Raw genomic sequence first — 21,161 nt, forward strand, 5'->3', positions numbered from 1 at the left:
ACCACAAAACGTGGCAGGGGCTGCCGGGCACAGCCATTTCTGTCCAGCATGCCTGTCTTCCTTCCATGGGCCGTCTTGCCCTGGAGCTGCCAGCTGGGTTGGCTGAGACGTTCTCAGCGCTGCATTGCAGTATGAGGCTCCGTTTAGCCAATCCTCCTCCATCTTCACCCTTCCTCATTTTACGGATGTCAAGCGTGTATCTAAAACCTAAAGTCCGAAGCCTTTCCTACTCCAGCTCCCTCTCTTCAGCATTCTAAGCCATTACCCTCAATAAATCTCTCACACTTCTGACTCTCTCTTGGTGTCTGCTTCCTGGAGGGAGCCAACTGTCACAAACCTCCTCAAGATCCTTCTAGCTTCTGACCGCCTCAAGCAATGACTGTAAGTCTTTGGTTTTAGTTACGGTAATGCGCTACTTCCAGGTGCCAAATCCGGTTCCGGTAGCTATTGCTGCAGGACAAACTCTCCCTTTGTCTATAGGGTGACAACAACCATTTTATTTCGCTCACAGTGTTGTGGGTCACAGTTTAGGAGCACATCTGGGCCATTCTTACTTTGGCTTGTCTCACGCAGTTGCAGCCAGGACTGGATGTCAAAGATGGCCCACTCACAGGTCTGGTAGATGACGCCATCAGCTGAGAGTGCTTCTGGGGTTGTGGGCAGGAGGAACACCTACTGTGGCATCTCCAGCATGGCAGCTCCAGGGAAGCTGGACTTTTTACATGGCATCTGGATTCCCCCAGAGGGAATGTACCAAGAGACTCAAATGGCAGTGATATCGCCTTTTCTGATTTAGCCCTGAAAACTACGTTGTTATTGTTTAGCTGCTAAGTCACGTCCAACTCTTTGTGACCCCATGGACTGTAGCCTGCCAGAATCCTCTGTCCACGGGATTTCTCAAGCAAGAACACTGGAGTGGGTTGCCATCTCCTTATCCAGGGGAGCTTCCCAACCCAGGGATCAAATCCATGTCTCCTGCATTTGCAGGTGGATTCTTTACCGCTGAGCCATCTGGGAAACCCTTGACAACCATGCAACATCATTTTATCATTATGCTACAGGTCGCAAGCAAGTCACTAAGGTTGGCCCATATTCAAGACGAGAGATCAGAGAATCCACCTCTTGATGGGAGGAGTGTCATACAATTTGCAGACATCCACAGTGACCGATTCGACAGTAGCAGAAACCAACAGTGAACTCCGTACGTGGCACTATACCCCAGGGGACAGTCCACCAGCTGCTTTTGCCTGGCAGGTTGATTACACTGGAACATTTCCATCCATCGTGGAAGAAGCGGTACCTTGCTCTCACTGGAATATACATTTACTCTGAATATGAATCTGCCTTCCTTCCCTGTAGCACTTCTGCCAAAACCACCATCTGTGGGTTTACGTAATGGCAGCCATATTCACTGCCGCAGTACTTCCTGGAGCACCGCCTCTGACCAGGGGACTCGTTACCACAAATGAAGCATGCCCATGGAGCTGTATCTATGGAATTGACTGGACTCACCACGTTCATCATCACTCTGGAGCAGCTGGCCTGCTAGAACACTGAAGTGGCCTTTTGTGGACTCACCTACAGTGCCAACTGGGTGATAATACTTTGTGTGGGTGAGATAATGTTCCCAGGGATGAAGTATAGACTCTGAATTCCTATTCAACATGTGGTGCTGTTTCTCCCAGGGCCAAGGAGCATGGATCTGGGATCAGGGATCAAAATGCGAGAGGTTCCTCTCACTAACACCCCTAATGATTAACAGGCCACTTTTACTCCTGTTTCTGCAATTCTGGGCTCTGCTGGTTTAGAAGCATTGGTTCTGGAGGCAAGAGCACTTCCACTTCTTCTGACTGCAGGCTTTGTCACCACCTGATGTGGCACATGTGTGCATATTTCACTGCCTTGTTACCACCGATTCTGTGAGAACACAGCAGGTCCCAGGACTCAGTAGCCACTTATGTATTTGTTGATTTGTGTGTGTGTACTGTGGGGAAGAGGGGAGAGGGGTTGGGGGAGGAGTCTGGTTTAAATGCTAGTAAGTCATGATCAGAGTAATGACAGTTTTCCTATATTGTATCTGGAATACTGAGTTAATAATATTCTAGATAAAGCTGCTGCTAAGTCACTTCAGTCGTGTCCGACTCTGTGCGACCCCATAGACAGCAGCCCACCAAGCTCACCCGTCCCTGGGATTCTCCAGGCAGGAACACTGGAGTGGGTTGCCATTTCCTTCTCCAATGCATGAAAGTGAAAAGTGAAAGTGAAGTCGTTCAGTCATATCCGACTCTTAGCGGCCCCATGGACTGCAGCCCACCAGGCTCCTCTGCCCATGGGATTTTCCAGGCAAGAGTACTGGAGTGGGGTGCCATTGCCTTCTCCTAGATAAAACAGAGGTACCAGTTTAATGATCAGTGCTTGCTTTAACCCTTGACTTCATCTATCTGCCCAGGTCCATGGTTCTGGGATTTACAATCAGCATGTTTCTATAATCTTTCTATGATTTACTAAACATTTTAACCAACCAATGCTTTATTACAAAAAAATTATACAGCATTTTGAAGGTACACGTTTTAATTGTAAACTGGTTTTAGAATATTAATGTACTAAGTAGAAGCTAATGCATTGGAGTACTAATACTGAAAATAACTGTGTCTACCCCGTAAATCATACATACACACTCTCTGTATGGAGCAAATCTGGGTCTGGCAGGTCACAGGCAGTGTGGCCTGAGATTTCAAATCAAAGGAGGCACTTCAGGATTATCTTCAAAGTCGGGATCTTCCTCACTTGGTATAATTTTGGGTTCAGTGCGAACTTTTCTGAGCATGTGTTTTTTCTCCTGAACTATGTTGGCCACATCAGGGATGGAACGCTTGCTGGGGTCTACTTCTAGTCTCTCCATTTGCTGGCTTCTAGAACAACAAAAAGGGCAAAGGAAACAGAGATATCATTTTGAAATAAATGTCAAGTAGATTCCACTCATTCATTCATTTGTTTGGCAAACATCAGCAAGTACTCTCCCTGGAGTATAGGCGACTGCTCCTGGATTCAAGTGGCTTAAAGCCTTGTAGAAGCAGGAGTCAACCCTTGAAGAAATAAAGAGTTAAAGGGTGCTGCAGGGCCATGCTAACACACAGGCAGGTTGAGGACAGGACAGTTGGCAGACTGCTTACCTAAGACTTTTTTGATAACTGAAATGATACGGTAGGCCAAGTCCCACAGCCAGGAGCAATAATAGAATCACATCTGGCAGGTTTCACTCCTGAATGGAGCTAATCAGGCTCCTAAGACCCTGCTGCTTCAGCCAATCCAGCCTGCTGCAGTTGGCGTGCTCAGTCACTCAGTTGTGTTTGACTCTTTGCAACCCTTTGGATGGTAGCCCACCAGGTTCCTCTGTCCATGGGATTTTCCAGGCAAGAATACTGGAGTAGATTGCCATTTCCTCCTCCAGAGGACCTTCCTGACCCAGGGATTGAACCCGTATCTCCCTGATCTCCTGTATTTCAGGTGGTTCTTTTTTTTAATTTATTTTAATTGAAGGCTAATTACAATATTGTAGTGGTTTTTGTTATACATTGACATGAATCAGCCATGAGTGTACATGTGCCCCCATCCTGAACCCCGCTCCCTCCTCCCTCCCCATCCCATCCCCCAGGGTTGTCCCAGTGTTCGGGCTTTGAGTGCAGGCGGGTTCTTTACTGCTGAGCCATCGAGGAAGCCCATGGTTTGGCAGGGACATTCATACTACAAGTTCAGGTGCATGCCAAGCTTAGCCCACAGCTCTTTCCCTCCTGTGGGGACCTGCACTCAGTGCTCGTGGCGACAGCTGGAGTGAAAGGGAACCTGGAAGCCCCTCTGCTGGCCAAGGAATCCCGTGATCACTGTCATATCGAAAACTCGAAATGATACAGTCCCAGGGCCATTTTTCTGGCCATTTCCATTCCATAGGCTTGGAGTTGGACCCAGTAAGCTGTAATTATGTCAAGTTCCCCCCATGATGTGGATGACTTTGAAATAATTTTGGAATCACGGTACTAATCATTCATTCAGTTATTTGACAGATATACATTAAGAGCCTACAGCACTCAAGTAGCTGTGCTAGACATTAGCAAATCCATGGTCTGTGCAAACAGACAAGGTTCCTGGGAATATCTAGGGGCGCAGAGTAGCGCTCAATAGGAAAGTTATCTCGTCATCATGTAACTGTCTCGCTGTCCATCTGTTCCCCCTGTCAGACTGGCATCTTTGAAGCAAAGATTTTGTCTCTTTCACCTTATATCTTTGGCATACAGCTTCACTGAATAAATAGCTGTTGCATAAGTAGAAAAAATTCACTACTGTGGAATACTGAAATTAAATAAGTAATTAGCTCTGACCTATGTGGTTCAGACCATAAAGAATCTGCCTGCAGTGTAGGAGACCCAGGTTTGATCCCTGGGTCAGGAAGGTCCCTGACCAGAGGAGGTTGGGGAGGAGGGAATAGCTACCCACTCCAGTATTCTAGCCTGGAAAATTCCATGGACAGAGAAGCCTGGGCATTATAGTCCATGAGGTTGTGAAGAGTCAGATGTAACTGAGCAACTAACCCTTTCAGTTAAAGAAAATCACAGTCTACTCCAGGAGTTCCAAACCCACGTCCTCTGGCCAAATTCCTGCAGCAGACACAACCTGGTGGGGAAGGGAGGTTCGATTTTCTCTGGAAAGTGTAAATTCTTTTTCTCTTGCAACCCTTCCTCGTCACGTCTGTAGTCTGCTCAGCCCTTAAAAGGATCTGACTTTTTGATTCCTTTGTACTTTGGCTGGGCTTCCCTGGTAGCTCCAATGGTAAAGAAGCTGCCTGCAATGCGGGAGACCCAGGTTCAGTCCCTGGGTTGGAAGTATTTTGATTAATATATCTGGACCTGCTGAAGAAAAACACAAATTGGATTTTAAAATGGCATTTTCTGAAGTCCCAGATTATACACTATAAACTATGCAGGGAGTTTCAGTTTTCAAAGACTTACATTACAGTCATTATTAACTATAGCTCTACTTCTTAATTATTCTGTTCTTATTTAACAGGCTGTGATATCTATGGCTTAATTAAGTAAATATCTAAATTCATCTATGATAATTATGTTGTCCTTGACTTTGAAGAAAAGCAACCCATCTCTATTCTGGGCATATCTCTTGGGCTATAGTTTCTGGATCACAGTAATAAACAGTGAACTTAGTTTTCGGTTATCTGCAGCGCCCCAACTTCAGATGTTCTGAGGAACAGTTTGTGTGCAGGGTTTTAATTACTCACGAATCCCTGGGGGTAATAAGCAGTGAACAGCAAGGCCTGGGGCACTCAAGGACCACACTCATCCTCAAAATAAAGAGGAGAGGGAATTTTTCCCCCTGCTGCTGCCCGCCTCACATTGAGGCCTGAAGAGACAGATGCCCGCTGCAGGTTTTACCCGTCACCTGACTGTCAGATCAGAACCTCTGGCACCTAGTAAGAACAGGTGGAAGACGGCATGAATAAATGTATTATTATGGAAGAATGCAAGAAAAAAAGAAAATGTCTAAAACCAGTAGGTGTAAACCACATCAAAGATTGAGTCCTCTATTAAAGAATACAAGGCTTTTCAGGGCAGTGAAACTACTGTGCGTGACCCTATAGAAGTGGATGCACATCATTCTTTACTCGTTGCTTAGTTGCTCAGTCATGTCTGACTCTTTGTGCCTCTAGACTGTAGCCTGCCAGGCTCCTGTCCATGGGATTTCCCAGGCAGGAATAGTGGGGTGGGTTGCTACTTCCTTCTCCAGGGGATCTCCTCAACCCACGGGTTGAACCCACGTCTCCTGCATCTCTTGCATTGGCAGGTGGATTCTTTACTGCTGAGCCACCTGGGAAGCTGTTACATATTTGTCGAAATCCAAAGAACACACAGCACCAAGACTGAGCTCTTATGCGAATTTTGGATGTGGGTGATAATGATGCAGGAAGGCAGCTTCATCAGTTGTAACAAACCTTCTCCTCTGGTAGAGGGTGTGGATAATGAAGGAGGCTATGCACCTGTAGGGAAAGCAGGTATTTGGGAAATCTCTGTGCCTTTTACTCGATTTTGCTGTGAACCTAAGGCTGGGCTAAAAGTCCATTAAAAAAAAAAAAAAAAAGACACCATGAGGAGAGTAAGAAGGCAAGCCCAAGAATGGGCTACATTTTATAATCCTGGATCCACCACTCACTTATCAATTTTGCGACCTTGGGCAAATGACCCCATCTCTATGAACTTCGCTGTCTTAGGAATAGGAGGAGGACTTATTTGTATTTATTTTGAAGATTAAAGATAAAGCACAGCATCACACAGCACAGTGCAGGCGCTTAGTACTCAATAAAGCCATTTTTGAGGAAGTCGTCACAGGACCACAAGGGTTCACTGGGTCCGTGACCTTCTCCCCAGACACGATCCCATCTGGTCCAATGAACAAAACCCTCCTCCCCTCAATCTACTCGCTCCACCAACTCTGTCTCCACCGCATAAGGAAGGGACCACCCAGGCTGAGAGGGGGTTGAGGGGCCTGTTCTGACCCCCGGCCCCCAGTGTCCTGCCCCTTGGAGGCCTTTCCCCCAAACCAACAAGCTGTCTGACCTCATGACCACGTGCAGCCTTTTTAGGTGGCTGTTTGGGTCATGCGTTGCCCAATCAGAGGCTGATATAATGGGAATAATGAATTCTGTCAATGATTCAAGAGCACCACTAACAACCTTCCCATAGATGTATCCTGAGCAGACATGAGGTGATCCTTTCTCAGTAACAAAAATGAAAAAGAAAGGCTTTGTGAAAATACTGCAGGAGTTCCTTCTATAAACAACTGTGCTAAGACGTTTCTAATCATCAAGCATAATCACGGTGATGACAGTTAGCCTGGAGTCTTGAAAACCAGCTCCAAACTGTTGACAATGACTTGGTTTCCAATCCCTGTGATTCCTCACAAATTAGATTCAGATTTTTTACAAGTATGGATGCTGCTGGGGCTTAATTATGACCATGAAGATTCACAGGAGTCCTAATACCCTTGAATCTCTTTAAATGATGAGATGATTAGAGAGCATCACTGATTCAAAATGAATTTGAGCAAACTCCGGGAGATGGTGGAGGACAGTGGAACCTGGAGTGCTGCAGTCCATGGGGTCACAAAGAGTCAGACACGACTTAGCAACTGAACAACAATGATCTGAAATGGAAATTAATAAGCTGGGAAGCATGAGAGTGGCTTCCCAAGGTTAAAAACAGCAACCTGCTTTTCAGAAGGAATTCAGCTCCATACCTGTTGTTTAAACAAATCGCATGTTTGAAAACCTCTACAAAACTTTGACAGTTGTCTTTGAATATGAGAATGCCTGACTGCTTGTATTATGCAAGACATAAATACAGCTTCTGCTCAGGTATTTTTATAGTGATAATTCTGGCATATACATTTGTATCACAAAGATAGTTTGCCTAGGTCCAAAATAGACTTTGCCATCTGGATGGTACGAGTCTGGAAATCTTGAAAAGGAGAAGGAAAGTTGAAAGAGCTGAGATGTTCATTCCAAGGATGAATTGAGAAGGAATGAGAGCTTTGTTCGAAATGCTCTAAGGATTGTCACCACTTGTGGGGGGCGGGCATTGTTCTGAGGGTCTCTAGGGGCAGAGCTAGAATCTTCAGTTGGGAATCTTTAGGCTTTCTGACATTGGGGAATATTGTTGTTGTTCACTCAGTCATGTCCGACTCTTTACGACTCCATGGACTGCAGCACGCCAGACTTCCCTGTTCTTCACCATCTCTTGGAGCTTGCTCAAACTCATGTCCATTGAGTTGATAATGCCATCCAACCATCTCATCCTCTGTCACCCCCTTCTCTTCCTGCCTTTAGTCTTTTCTTTTCCAATGAGTTGGCTCTTTTCATCAGGTGGCCCAAGTCTTGGAGTTTCAGCTTCAGCATCAGTCCTTCCAATGAATATTCAGGGTTGATTTCCTTTAGGATTGCCTGGTTTGATCTCCTGGCTCTCCAAGGGACTCTCAAGAGTCTTCTCCAACATCACAGTTTGAAAGCATCAGTTCTTGGGCACTCAGCCTTCTTTATGGTCCAACTTTCACATGACTACTAGAAATTCTCCTGAGAGGGTGAGGGTCCTGTAGGGAAGGAAGCTTAAGCCAAGGCAGGAAGATGATCTATGATTGACAGGAGGGCACACACGGGGTCTCTCAGTCTTTGCAGTCCTGAGAGTTCTGGATGCTATGACAGGCCAGGGGGGTCATAAAAGAGAGGCAATGTGAGCAGAGCGCTCAGCAGCACTCAGCAGAGTCCTCGCAATGAATCACAGCTGCATGGCCTCCGGACAATCCAAATGCCTCCCTCCCTCATATTCCTTGTCTGCAAACTGAGGATAAAACTTGTGAGGATTAAATGCGTTGCTATGCCATTCTGAAGGAGATCAGCCCTGGGATTTCTTTGGAAGGAATGATGCTAAAGTTGAAACTCCAGTACTTTGGCCACCTCATGCGACGAGTTGACTCATTGGAAAAGACTCGGATGCTGGGAGGGATTGGGGGCAAGAGGAGAAGGGGACGACAGAGGATGAGATGGCTGGATGGCATCACTGACTCGATGGACATGAGTCTCAGTGAACTCCAGGAGTTGGTGATGGACAGGGAGGCCTGGCATGCTGGGATTCATGGGGTCTCAAAGAGTCGGACACGACTGAGCGACTGAACTAATCTGATCTGATGGGTAAAGCACATAGACTGGCCTCATAGGAAGCAAGTGCCTGGTCAATGTAGCTGTCAGTGGTATAGATGTTGCCACTTCTATTAGTATCATGGGAAATAGGAACCTAGACATGCACAGATCCGTGTCTGAGCCCTACAAATCAAGAGTTGAAGTTTGGGGAATAAACGTTCAGGGTATGAATCCTTTCTAAACGTGCAGGCACTGTACCTGGTGGGCAGGTGCATTCTAGCCACCAAAAGACAATGGAGAGAACTCTAAACAAAGCTAAAGGTGGGTGGTGGGGGTGGGCGGGGATGGCACCTCTTGCTTGTCTGCTCTCTGCTGCTGTCCGGCGTGCTTTTCACGGGCCTTGATGTTCTCTGACAGCCTATGATTACTTCGCCCACCTGAAAATAAAAGCACAGCACAGTCCGTGATACATTCTGTCTGATACATCTTCAGAAGTATACACTATATGTTTCCCAAATGCAAAAACACTTAAACTTTCACTGCATATTCCATGAAAGACTCTGACTTTAAGACCCTACATGCAGACGAGAAAGGTACAGTAGTCCCCCCTATCCCTGGGGATACATTACAAGACTCCCAGGGCGTGCCTGAGACCACAGATAGTAAGATCCCCTGCTGGAGGAAACGGCAACACACTCTAGCACACTCTAGTATTCTTGCCTGGAGAATTCCATGGACGGAGGAGCCTGGTGGGCTACAGTCCACAGAGTCAGACCCAACTGAGCATGCGCACACACACACACAGCCACACCAGACCCTACACAGGGTATGTTTGCTTTTTCCTTTATGGATATACCTGTGATGCAGTTTAATTTATAAATTAGGCACAGTGAGATACTAAAAACAATAACTAGTAATAAAATTGGACAATTATAACAACATATTGTATGTTACACAGTTGTAGAAATTTAACACCTTTTCCATCTTAACTAAGCACCTCTCATGCAAGGTGGCTGTAATTTTTGCAGTTTGAGATACAACAGCAAAACTAGCACAGAGTTCTTCTTCCTTCTTCATAATTTCATGGATAGAAGATTCATTCTTACCCTAGATCTTAGCAATCTCAGAATATGGGTTTTTTTCCCTTTCCTTATTAAGTCAGGAACTTTTACCTTTTCACTTAAAGGAAGCACCTGAAAGCTTCTTTTTGGCATATCTGAGCTGCCAGCATCACTAGTCTTGCACTCTGAGACCGTTATTACATAAAATAGGGGTGGCCTGAACCCAAGCACAGCTGACCTGATAACCAAGGCAGATACTGACTCAGGAATGAGCGGGATTATTTTTGACATCCTGGGTGGGACGGAGCGAGATGGTGCGAGATTTCATCATGCTGCTCAGAATGGCCCACAATTTTAAACTTATGAATTATTTCTGGAATTTTCCATTTAATATTTTAGAAATGGTTGACCATGAATAACTGAAACCGAGGACAGGGAAACCTTGGATAACGGGGGGAACTACTTAGACCACAAATTCTAACTATTCATGTTAGTCTTGCAAAGCTACAGGCTACACTTCATTTGCCCAAGGTCAAGCAGGGGGACAGAGTAAATTCATTCATTTGACAAATGTTTTCTGAGAGCCAACCCCATGCATGCCAGACACTTCTGGGGGTGTTGAGGACATGGGGGTGACAGAGACACTGCCTTTGAGGAGCTCCCAGTGAATGTGCTGTGGACAAAAATGGTCTGAGCTGGAAGCTCACTGGACCCCGCCTCCTTCCACTGTAAAGTGAGGGAATGAGATAAAATCAGTCGCAAGGGACTCTTCTCCATCTGAAAAATTCTGTAGTTCCATTATCTTTTAAACTGAATAAGCTCAGGGCTAAGCATGTTAAGGTCTCAAAAAATATGACTGAGTGACTTAATTCAACAAACTTGCAGTAGAGAGCATTCAGACCCAGCACCTTCCCTTAGGAAGCTCAGAGACAGAAGAGTGTTGTCGGAGGAGGGTGGGAAGAGGAGGAGGCCACCTGCTGGGCACATACCCACCTGAGCTGGCTGTGTATGTGTTTTATTTAGCCCCCACCTGCCAATCTTCCTATGAGACAGGGATTACTGGTAGGCAAAGAGGGAAAAAAGAAACAAGTCAAAACTCTCCTTGGTCCCCTGACCAAGGTGGGGGACTTCCACCCTTCCTTTTCAAGGAAGAGGGAGATCTGGAGTGGGTGTACATTCCTCTCTCCTCCACCCTCACCAGCTCCTTCTCTCGGATGACGGGATGCTTCATTTAGTTGCCACATCTCACGGGAGGGCAGGGTCACTCCTCTGAAAGGTGAGTGCCACTGGCCACCCTTTCTCCATCCTGCCTGAGACTTCCTGCCACACAGCAGTGATCAGATCTGTTCAACTGATGATGAAGGAAAAACACTAGGCTTGGACTCTGAGGATCCAGCTCCGCTCCCATCCATTGGCCAGGCAGGCATGCTGGACTAATTATCTGTATTTGGGGAGGGAGTTAGGGACCCCAGGTTAGCCTCAACCCTCAACCAGATTCTCCAATCCAATCCTTACTAGACCTTTGCACTGGTGTACTGAACACTGAATCAAACTGATAGATGGGGTCCTGTGTTTCCCATCTGACTAGTGATTCTTGGCTGCATGAGCCACATTGGTCAGAACACCAGAAAGCCCAGCCCATTGTTCATCATATGTATGCTTCAATACATGGATGATGAATGAACAAATGAAGCAATGCATCCTAGTCTGGGGGCTGTAGCATCAAACTCAGGGAGGTGAGTGTTCTTATTGTCCTTGATGGTAATCCATCTCCTTGGGTTGTATAACGGTTCAGTTCAGTTCAATCTCTCAGTTGTGTCCAACTCTTGTGACCGCATGGACTGCAGCATGTCAGGCTTCCCTGTCCATCACTAACTCCCAGAGCTTGCTCAAACTCATGTCCATTGAGCCAGTGATGCCATCCAACCTCTGCCGTCCCCTTCTCTTCCTGCCTGGCACCGGGGTCTTTTCCAATGAATTGGCTCTTTGCATCAGGTGGCCACAGTATTGGAGCTTCAGCTTCAGTATCAGTCCTTCCAATGAATATTCAGGACTTATTTCCTTTAGGATTGACTAGTTTGATCTCCTTGCAGTTCAAGGGACTCTCGAGTATTCTTCAACACCATAGTTCAAAAGCATCAATTCTTCGGTGCTCAGCTTTCTTTATAGTCCAACTCTCACATCCATACATGACTACTGAAAAAACCATAGCTTTGACTAGATGGACCTTTGTTAGCAAAGTAATGTTTCTGCTTTTTAATATGCTGTCTAGGTTGGTCATAGTTTTTCTTACAAAGAGCAAGTGTCTTTTAATTTCATGGTGGTATATAGACCAGTTGTTTTTTTTTTTTTTTGATAGTGTGGTTGTATATTTTTCTATCATATTTTATAAAAATTCAATTTGTGTATGTATGATTTACTTCAGCCCCGTTCCCATAGACCTCATGGGAGGGCCTATGTGCAATGCAGAAATAAAAGATCTGCTTAAATTCCACCCTTTCATTATATGTATTGAACATCCCACTAGGGAAAATATACCTTCAAGCATCACTGATGGTTTGTGTGATGGGCAGACTTTTGCTGAGACTTCAAAAGAGAGGAAAATAACAACAACAACGAGAGATGCATGTTCCAAACACAGGAAATTACAAGGCTGGAAGAGTTTATTCTGAAACATTTTTAAAAAAGGTGTATTCTGCATAGCAAAAACTTGTAGAAGAAAACCATGGAAGATCCAACGACAAAAGCCGCCAATGCAGTGTTCACTAAATAATTAGATGAGGTGACTCATGCAAATGTTTGCCCAATGCAGCAGGTTTTTATTATCATCAAATGTGATTTGTTTTGGAGAAAGCTAATCTTAAAATGGTGTATTTCTTATGTTTTAAAGTCTATTTCTTGCCAATTGAATTGTTTTCCATTCATTTCTTGCTGGCCCATGATATATTTTCAAATGTTCATGTGGCAGAGTAGACATGTTTATACTATTTTAATGTGAAAACTTTTTTTTTCTTTTCTCTAATTGAATTAGTGTAATGGATACAAACATTTCCCCTGTGTTCCTGGCCGATCCTTAAAGAAATGGAAATACTTTTCAGTTTCTATTGATGCCAGTTCGGGTTCATTAAGGGGTTTCCCAGGTGGCTCAGTGGTAAGGAATCTGCCTGCCAATGCAGGAGACTTGCAGTTCAACCCCTGGGTCAGGAAGATCCCCTGGAAAAGGAAATGGCAACCCGCTCCAGTATTCTCGCCTGGGAAAATCACATGGACAGAGGAGCCTGACAGGCTGCAGTCCATGGGGTCATAGAGTCAGACATGACTGAAGCAACTGAGCATACACACACTGGTTTACTAAGCCACAATAATGTCAAATAAGAGGGCAAAGAAGGAGTTGAGGAGACTAAACAAAGATGCTTCCCAGCAAGGGGAACAGAAGAGGTTGTAGGTGTTGGGGTAATGAGAACTGGCACCTTCTTCCTGGGATGGGGGGCAGCAGACCCTCCCTCTGAGAGGCAGGGTGGCAGCGTGTGGAGGAGCAGCTCTGCCTGGGAGAATGCCCTCTAATGATGGGCATGTTCCAGGCTGACCCTGGAGCAGTTGAATACTTGAGGTATGATTAGTGTAACCAAGACATTAAAGTGTTCACTTTATTTCATCTTTAATGTTAATTTCTACTGACCAAGCCAGAGTGAGCCCCAAACCCAACTGTGAGCTGCTCAACTCTTCTATAGGAGTGAAGGTCATCTACCCATACCAGTTACCCCTAATTTATCTGTGGGCCTTGACCACACGGCCTATTCAGTTCTGGAACTCTCTGCTCCTTCCTTGACATGCCTGGGGCCTGGCACTGAGTGTGAGAACCCAGAGCCTGTGTTTCAGTCTCTCTGGTCAACGTGGGGTATAAGATTGCTCCCTTAGCCTGACTCAGGACGACTCCAAAGAACCAGGTGAGCCTCAGAGCTCACTGTGGCATCAGCTGGGTCCTCTGGCAGGCCAGCATCACCCATCAGCTTCTCCCTCTTCCCAATCCTGGATCCTCCCCTCCCACAGGAGTGGATCCCTAGGCTGCTCCCTAACAAACATTTTGCATGAGAATCTCTGTCTCGGAGTCTGCTTCCTGCGGAGCAGTGGCACCTGAGCACTTAAAAAAACTTTTTTTTCAAGTACATCAAATGAAACCAGTGTTAGTTAAAATTCATGAAAATGTCAACTTTAAGAATAAAAGCTTTGGAGCCAAAAGCACAGGTTTTGTATTGCTTTGTGCTATAAATGCACTAATCAGAATGGGAGCATATGCATAATTAGAGTCTTAAAGTACCCCCGTTTCTAACACTGTTATTTGTCCCATAATAATAAGCTCAGACAGAGATTCTCTGTGTTTATGGAAATGCAAATAGCATCACAAATTTGGAACTTTTCTTCATGGGAGTTTGCTGTGTACAGGAATCTCAATGTGTTGCTTATTTTAAAGATATTTTCAGCTCATTTAGTTTCACAGGTTCTTTTAAGTTTAAAAGTTAGGGGGAATTAAGAAATCAGCAGTGAGAAAAATATCAACACCAACACTCATATTAATACCAACATTCATCTTAACATCAATATTCATATGAATAGCAAGAAAAACTCTTCTGATAAGAGATCTAGTTTTTCCGGGTAGAGGACCGTGGGTTCAGAGGTCCAAGGTACTGAAATAGTGCAGTGTGGTTTCTCTCTCTGCAACCCTAGTGCTACTTCCTCTCTAGAAAATGATGCTCATTAACTTCAAGCTTCTTACTCATTTGTACAAAGTGTGTTTAGGGATGACTAATGGAAAAGCTGTAAGAACCAAAATATGTCTAATAAATTACATAATGTGGCCCAACTGGCTTCCTGAATCCACAGAGGGAAATGTAATCAACAGCTTGGAAATCCAATTCTGAGACATGCACAAAGGCACAGATTAACATTTTAATAGTGTTACATATTTTTTTAAAAAACGATTTTTGATATGGATCATTTTTTAAAGTCTTTATGAATTTGTTACAGTACTTCTTCTGTTTTATGTCTTGGTTTTTTGGCTGCCAGGCATGTGAGATCGTAGCTTCCCAACCAAGGATCAAACTTTCACCCCGCATTGGAAGGCAAAGTCTTAACCACTGGATCAACAGGAAAGTCCCAATAGTGTTATACTATTTTAACTCACGTGTGTGTGCTAAGTCACTTCAGTCATGTCCGACTCTTTGTGACCCCATGGACTGTAGCCCGCCAGGGTCCTCTGTCCATGGGATTTCCCAGGCAAGAATACTGGAATGTATTGCCATTTTCTTCTCCAGGGGATCTTCCCCACCCAGGGATCAAAACTGCATCTCCTGCAGGTAAATTCTTTACCACTGAGCCATCAGGGAGAACTTGTATTTTATATAATGTACAGTCTAATAAATACAATTAAATCTTTATTTTATACTATTTTTGTTACTACAGAATAATCTTTGTTCCATTAAATGCTTTTGTGCTTTAAATTTTATCATATCCAATATTAATTTTGTCATAACCACTCTAATTTTGCTAGAATTCAGCTAACACAGCTTTATTCATTCTTTTCTTTATATATTTCCTGTCTTTTAGAGTTTTATAAACAAGATGGAAGAGCCAGTTTTACAACCATTAACTTCCCTACAGATTTTCTGCATTTAATGTTTCCTTCCTCATGCTTTCTGATTCCATGTAACTATATTGACTTTTGTTTGCACTTAACTTCTGTAATGCTTTGTAATTTACATATTTTTATTTAATTCTACTCAACTTCCCTAAAAACATTTTATATTAAATATCAACATGAATAAACTAATATATATATTTGGGGGTTGTGAAATTAAAAGTATATATTAGTAGGCTCTCCCCATTCATACTTTTCCTCTTTTCAAGTTTTAATCTAATCTTTATAAATCAAATAACTGTCCTTTTTGTACCACCTACACCACTTCTTTCAAGGCAATAATGACTTTTTGAATCCTTCTGAAACATTACTCAAAATAATTAAAGCTATTCCTATAAGATTATGGACTTTGAGAATAATACTTTAGAGAGATGACTGTGTCTCAGGACTGACCCGTGGGTGAGGGAAGGTAATGGGTACAGGGGAACGGGTCCCACTGTGCCCTCATTACGTCCTCAGCTCAATGTGACACAGGAGGAAGATACCATAGCCTCGGTCCTCTGAGGTATCTAACTCAGTACTCGTCTCCCTTCTTCTTTGCATTTCTAAGACTCTACCCTACGTAGAGGGTAGAACACTGCCTAGAGCACAGTGCGTGTGTGCTCAGTCGCTCAGTTGCGTCCGACTCTTTGAGACTCCATGGGCTGTAGCCTGTCAGGCTCCTCAGTCCATGGGATTCTCCAGGCAAGAATACTAGAGTGGGTTGCCATTTCCTCCTCCAGGGGATCCTCCTGACCCAGGGATCAAACCTGCGTCCCCTGCATTGGCAGGTGGATTCTTTACTACTGAGCCACCTGTAGGTACTTATTAACGTGTACAGAATATTTGAATAAGTGACGCATGGTTAGAACTAAGAGCAAAGACCCCTGGAGCTGCTTCTTCCTGCCTATTCTGTCTACAAATGAGGGAGAGGCAGGGGTGTTGTGGGCGGCAGCTTCTTGCATGCTGGCTCCTGTTGCGCTGGGTCCAACAGTGAAGGAGAGACTTAGGGAACCACAGAAGACCCCCATAGTTATGACTATGACAGTTGTCTCTGAGTTAGGAACATCATTTCAACTTTAAGCAGAAGAATGAGAAGCTAAGTCACTTAACAAGTGTCTGAGCTTGTTTGCAACTGGGACTTAGAAACTGAGGCAGAGGGCCAGTCTGGGTCAGTGGCTTCAACAAGGAGGAGACTGGAGGAAGGACCTCTCATTTATTTTTCGCTCCACAGCAATTTGCACTGTACTTTATTCATCTTGCTGTTGTTTAGTCACTAAGTCGTGTCCAGGTCTCTGTGTGTGACCCCATGGACTTCGAGCCCTGGGTCGGGAATATCCCTTGGAGAAGGAAATGGCAACCCACTCCAGTATCCTTGCCTGGGAAACCTTATGGACAGAGGAGCCTGGTGGCCTGGCTTTATATTTATACTAAGTGCTTAATAAATTTTTGATAAATTGAATAAATATTTTAATTGAGTCATTAAAAATTCATTGTCCAAAGTTTTTCAGAATTTTGCAGAACGTTTTCCATTTCGAGTTCTAGCACCTTATTTCCACACTGTGGCAAGCCAAACATGCTAAATACTTCCCTCATCTGATATTAATAACTTCCATATAATTTATTTATGGGTGCAGTATGTTTTTCCTCTGCTATCATTTTGCTTCAGTACACACATTTAACATCTTCACCCATGCCTCCTAAGTAGTTTCTAAAAATGTCTCTACTTTTTTTTCTTTATAAAACTTCCAAACTGTCTAAGCCCATTAGACACCAACCTGCCTTGACATAAGCCAGTTGTTTGATTTGGGGGGTTGAGCCAGTTACTGGGTGAGGTCCCTCACAACTGAAACAGATCATTATCTAGCAAAACACATCTCAACCTTAGAAGAAATGGACACTTGTATATTGTTCACTTTCTTATATATTTCTGGCATTCGTGTTAATCAATTATCTATAATATTGGCGTTGACCATTTAAATATGCAAAGTTCAAATTCCTAGCAAGGAATATCCTTAATATAAAACTTCAGGATCAATAAGACTTTTTAATTTTCCTCTGGCATTAGAGGAAGTTAACATATGTACCCAGATTTATTGTTGACATTTTAACAACTTCATGATTTGTTAACTGTGTTCTGATTGACTTCACTAAGAAAGGCACATAATTCACTGAGCCTGTTAAAAAAAGATTCCTTTAAAGAATACAAGCTACTTCTTTTTCTCTTTAAAAAGGTCATTAATCCTAATTAGAAAATATACAAATTACCATTGGTATATTATTTAAAAATCTTTGAACAGATAAAAATACCTGTATAAGTCAACTATTTTGACGTACCTTCTATCTCAAATAAAGACACCTGGCAGCAAAGAAAATTCAGATTTTTTAAAAACTTATCAGAAAAATAGGAAGGATAAGAGTATTGATTTTGATTCCAAAGATACCCAAGCTGTTTGAGGAAAAATTTTAAGGGTGTAATTACTGATATTTATATGTACAATCAATACTGACAGTTGCACACAGTTTCATGGCTTTGAAATAAAAGGAGAACAAATCTAAATATCAAACAGTTCCTTCAAAATTCTTTCATACTTGAAAAGTGCAATCTTATCTGACAGTCCCCCGTGGAGGATCATCCACACACACAACCTAAACTTGAAAATGGTATTTTATTAGGTTAGGACAAACATCAAGAATGATAAGGATGTTTTAAAAGAAAAGAAAATATCCTTTTGTGATGTTACTAGACGTCATCTCAGTGGGAAATATCCTACATTTAATTGGACAAGTTCACGATTATTCTTGTTTTTCTGGGCCAGTAATAGTTCAGAAGTGCTGGCGAGTTTACATCACCCCACTCCCCACCTCCCACAACAGGGGACAGCCATCAACCAAATATTCTCAGGGGTTGGTTACTACTGTCCCAGTTCCATCACCCCTTAGGCAGAGTTATTCTGAAGTATGTGTTTTTCGGTCTTCCCAGGGGGGCTTAGTGGTGAAAGAATCCACCTGCCAATACAGGAGATTCGGATTTGATCCCTGGGTGGGGAAGACCCCCTGGACCCCTGGAGAAGGAAATGGCAACTCACTCCAGCTTTCTTGCCTGGGAAATCCCATGGACAGAGGAGCCTGGTGGGTTACAGTCCATGGAGTCGCATAGAGTCAGACATGACTGAGCAACTCTTACACTTTCACAGAGCAGATGGGCTTCCTTGGTGGCTCAGTGGTAAAGAATGCCCCTGCCAATGCAGGAGATGCAGAAGACAAGGGTTCGATCCCTGGGTTGGGAAGATCTGGAAAAGGAAATGGCAACCCATTCCAGAATTCTTGCCTGGAAAATCCCATGGACAGAGGAACCTGGTGGGCTACAGTCCACAGGGCTGCAAAGAGTTGGACATGGCTCAAGAGACTCAACAAGAACGACGTGTTCTGCACAGTCTCCCAGAGCTTCCCCGCTGGGGTTGCTGGCACTTCTCTTGGTTGCCTCCCTCCGCTACTTTCTGTTCAGCACCCTCTTACTTCTCAAATAAACCACTGTACTAATATCTCTCAGGTAGCTTCCACTTTCAGGGAGGCCACAAATTTTAAAAAGTGTTTTACAGGTCAAATGTGAGTCTGTGTCTCACAATTTAATAGACAGCAAGGAGATCAAACCAGTCAATCCTAAAGGAAATCAACCCTGAATATTCACTGGAAGAACTGATGCTGAAGCTGAAGCTCCAATACTTTGGCTACCTGATGGGAACACCTGTCTTATTAGAAAAGACCCTGATGCTGGGGAAGATTGAAGGCAGGAAGAGAAGGGGATCACAGAGGATGAGATGGTAGGAGGGTATCACCGACTCAATGGACAAGAGTTTGAGCAAACTCCGGGAGATGGTGAAGGACAGGGAAGCCTGGGATGCTGCACTCCATAGGGTTGCAAAGAGTCTGACACAACTTAGCGACTGAACAGCAACAACAACAATAACTTTGGGATGCTCAGGTTTCCCTTAAGGAGGAGGAGTAGGAAACTGGTGCCATCAGATTCCAAAACACCAAGTAACTTACTACTGGGATCCCACTCAAGTCTCTGTGAACACCTCATTTAATTTTCAGTGTGGGCTGAATATTTACTTTAAAAAAAAAAACTATCTACCTACTACCTATCTACCTATAATTTGAGTCTACAGATGATGCCAATGTCTAGATGCCTGGGTTTTACCAGGCATGTGTGGATGGCACTCACTACTGTCACTCAAGTTCACGGCCCAGCTTGGGGGCCATTTCAATAGCTGTTTAGACAGGCTAAGACTTTCCCAGGCCTGGCTGGCTTCTCACTCACCTTCCTCTGGGTTACGGTCCTTTGGAGTCACATCTCAAAGTGGGCATGGCTTCCTAGAGGCCACCTCGCATGGCTTCCCTGCTAGGCTCTGGACTTTGGCTTTTTTCTTCTCATCCCTGTGCGGTCACTGAAAGCATGGTTTATTCTCTCAGTCTTTCCTTTGATCAGTGGGCAGTAACTGCTCATTATCTCATCACTGTCAAGGTGTTTTTAAAATATGTAGTCTATATTCCTAAATTTTCTTTAGTGTGACTGACACTCCTAATGACCTACTTGGCAACTAGCAGATGGTGGAGCTCTAGAGATGTTACTGACAGTCATGAGACTATGTAGAGAGTGAGTGTAGAGAAGAGAAGTGAGGTTCCAGGATTGAATGATGGATATGCCAACTTTCAGAGGCCTGGGCAGGAGAAGAACCAGCAAAGAAGCATCCAGTGGCAGACCATCCAGTGAGCAGGACCTAGAAGAGAACCGAACCAAAGAGGTGTGTCTAATGCCAACTGAACACCTGTTTACCTAGGAAGAGAACCAAATCAAACAGATGTGTCTAATGCCAATGGAACACCTGTTTAAAAATGGAGGGGCTGATTAATGGTGTAAAAACCTCTTGAAAGGTCAGAGAAGAGGAGGAAGGGGGCTGACTGCTGGATCTACTCACGTAGAGAGGGCTGGAGACCTCAAAAAGAGATGTTTCATGGATGGGGGTGGGGACGCTGGAGAAGAGATGAATACCTCATTAGGATTAGTTTTAGAAACTGTGAGAAAAGAATTGTAACAGAAAATATAGATGTCTTCTTTCAGAGTTTTGCTGTAAATCAGGTCAGAGCAGTTAAGTGGAGGGGAATGTTTTTATTTTGTACTGTTTTATTTTGGAGAAGGGAGACGTTTTAGCATGTTTTCTAATATAAAGAAATGTGTGTGGAGAAAATTCAGTGAAGATGCAGAAGAGAGAATTGTCAATTGCCTTTCATAGGTAAGTGGAAATAGGAGCTAACACATATCTGGAGAGTTCAGATAGAGCACAGACAGTTCACTCATAGGATAAGGATGGCCAAGGAGGCCAAGCGGGGAAAGATACGATGTTTGGGGTATGTGGAAATTATCCTTTGATGCATCTAGTTTTTCAGCACTGCAAGGTTTTAGGAATGAGCCGAGGAAGAGAGAATGTTCTACAAGAATAGAAGTATGAATGGAACAGAAAAACCCAGCAAGATGACCAGGTGGCCCTCACTCTAGACCATCTTGCAATTAACATTCAGAAAGTAAAACTGAGTTTATGTTGGGCATATCGTAAGCATATTTGAGTAGAGATAAAGTACTGAGAAATGTGTTCAAATAATAATGGAAAGGGCATCTGAGACTCTTTTCTAGAATCATGGTCTGTAATATTGACCTTTAATATGTGAC

The 21,161-nt window shown here is 43.9% G+C and overlaps 1 protein-coding gene across 5 annotated transcripts in view; it reads right to left on the reverse strand.

Annotated features, from left to right (window-relative positions):
- Positions 1-2,516: 2,516 nt before the first annotated feature.
- The window catches only part of DNAAF11 (dynein axonemal assembly factor 11), a 71,790-nt gene continuing 53,145 nt past the window's right edge, over positions 2,517-21,161 (reverse strand). For 4 of the 5 annotated variants that reach the window (XM_006079357.4, XM_025265521.3, XM_044928847.2 and 1 more), the window contains 2 exons: positions 9,047-9,132; positions 2,517-2,912 (listed from right to left, as the gene is read on the reverse strand). In XM_006079357.4, coding sequence (XP_006079419.3) covers positions 2,735-2,912; positions 9,047-9,132 — 264 coding nt within the window. In that variant the 3' untranslated portion in view covers positions 2,517-2,734. The remainder of the gene's footprint in view (positions 2,913-9,046; positions 9,133-21,161) is intronic. The other variant, XM_006079358.4, reaches the window with a different exon arrangement.

The sequence above is a fragment of the Bubalus bubalis genome, chromosome 15 (genome assembly GCF_019923935.1).
Source record: "Bubalus bubalis isolate 160015118507 breed Murrah chromosome 15, NDDB_SH_1, whole genome shotgun sequence".
NCBI lineage: Eukaryota > Metazoa > Chordata > Mammalia > Artiodactyla > Bovidae > Bubalus > Bubalus bubalis.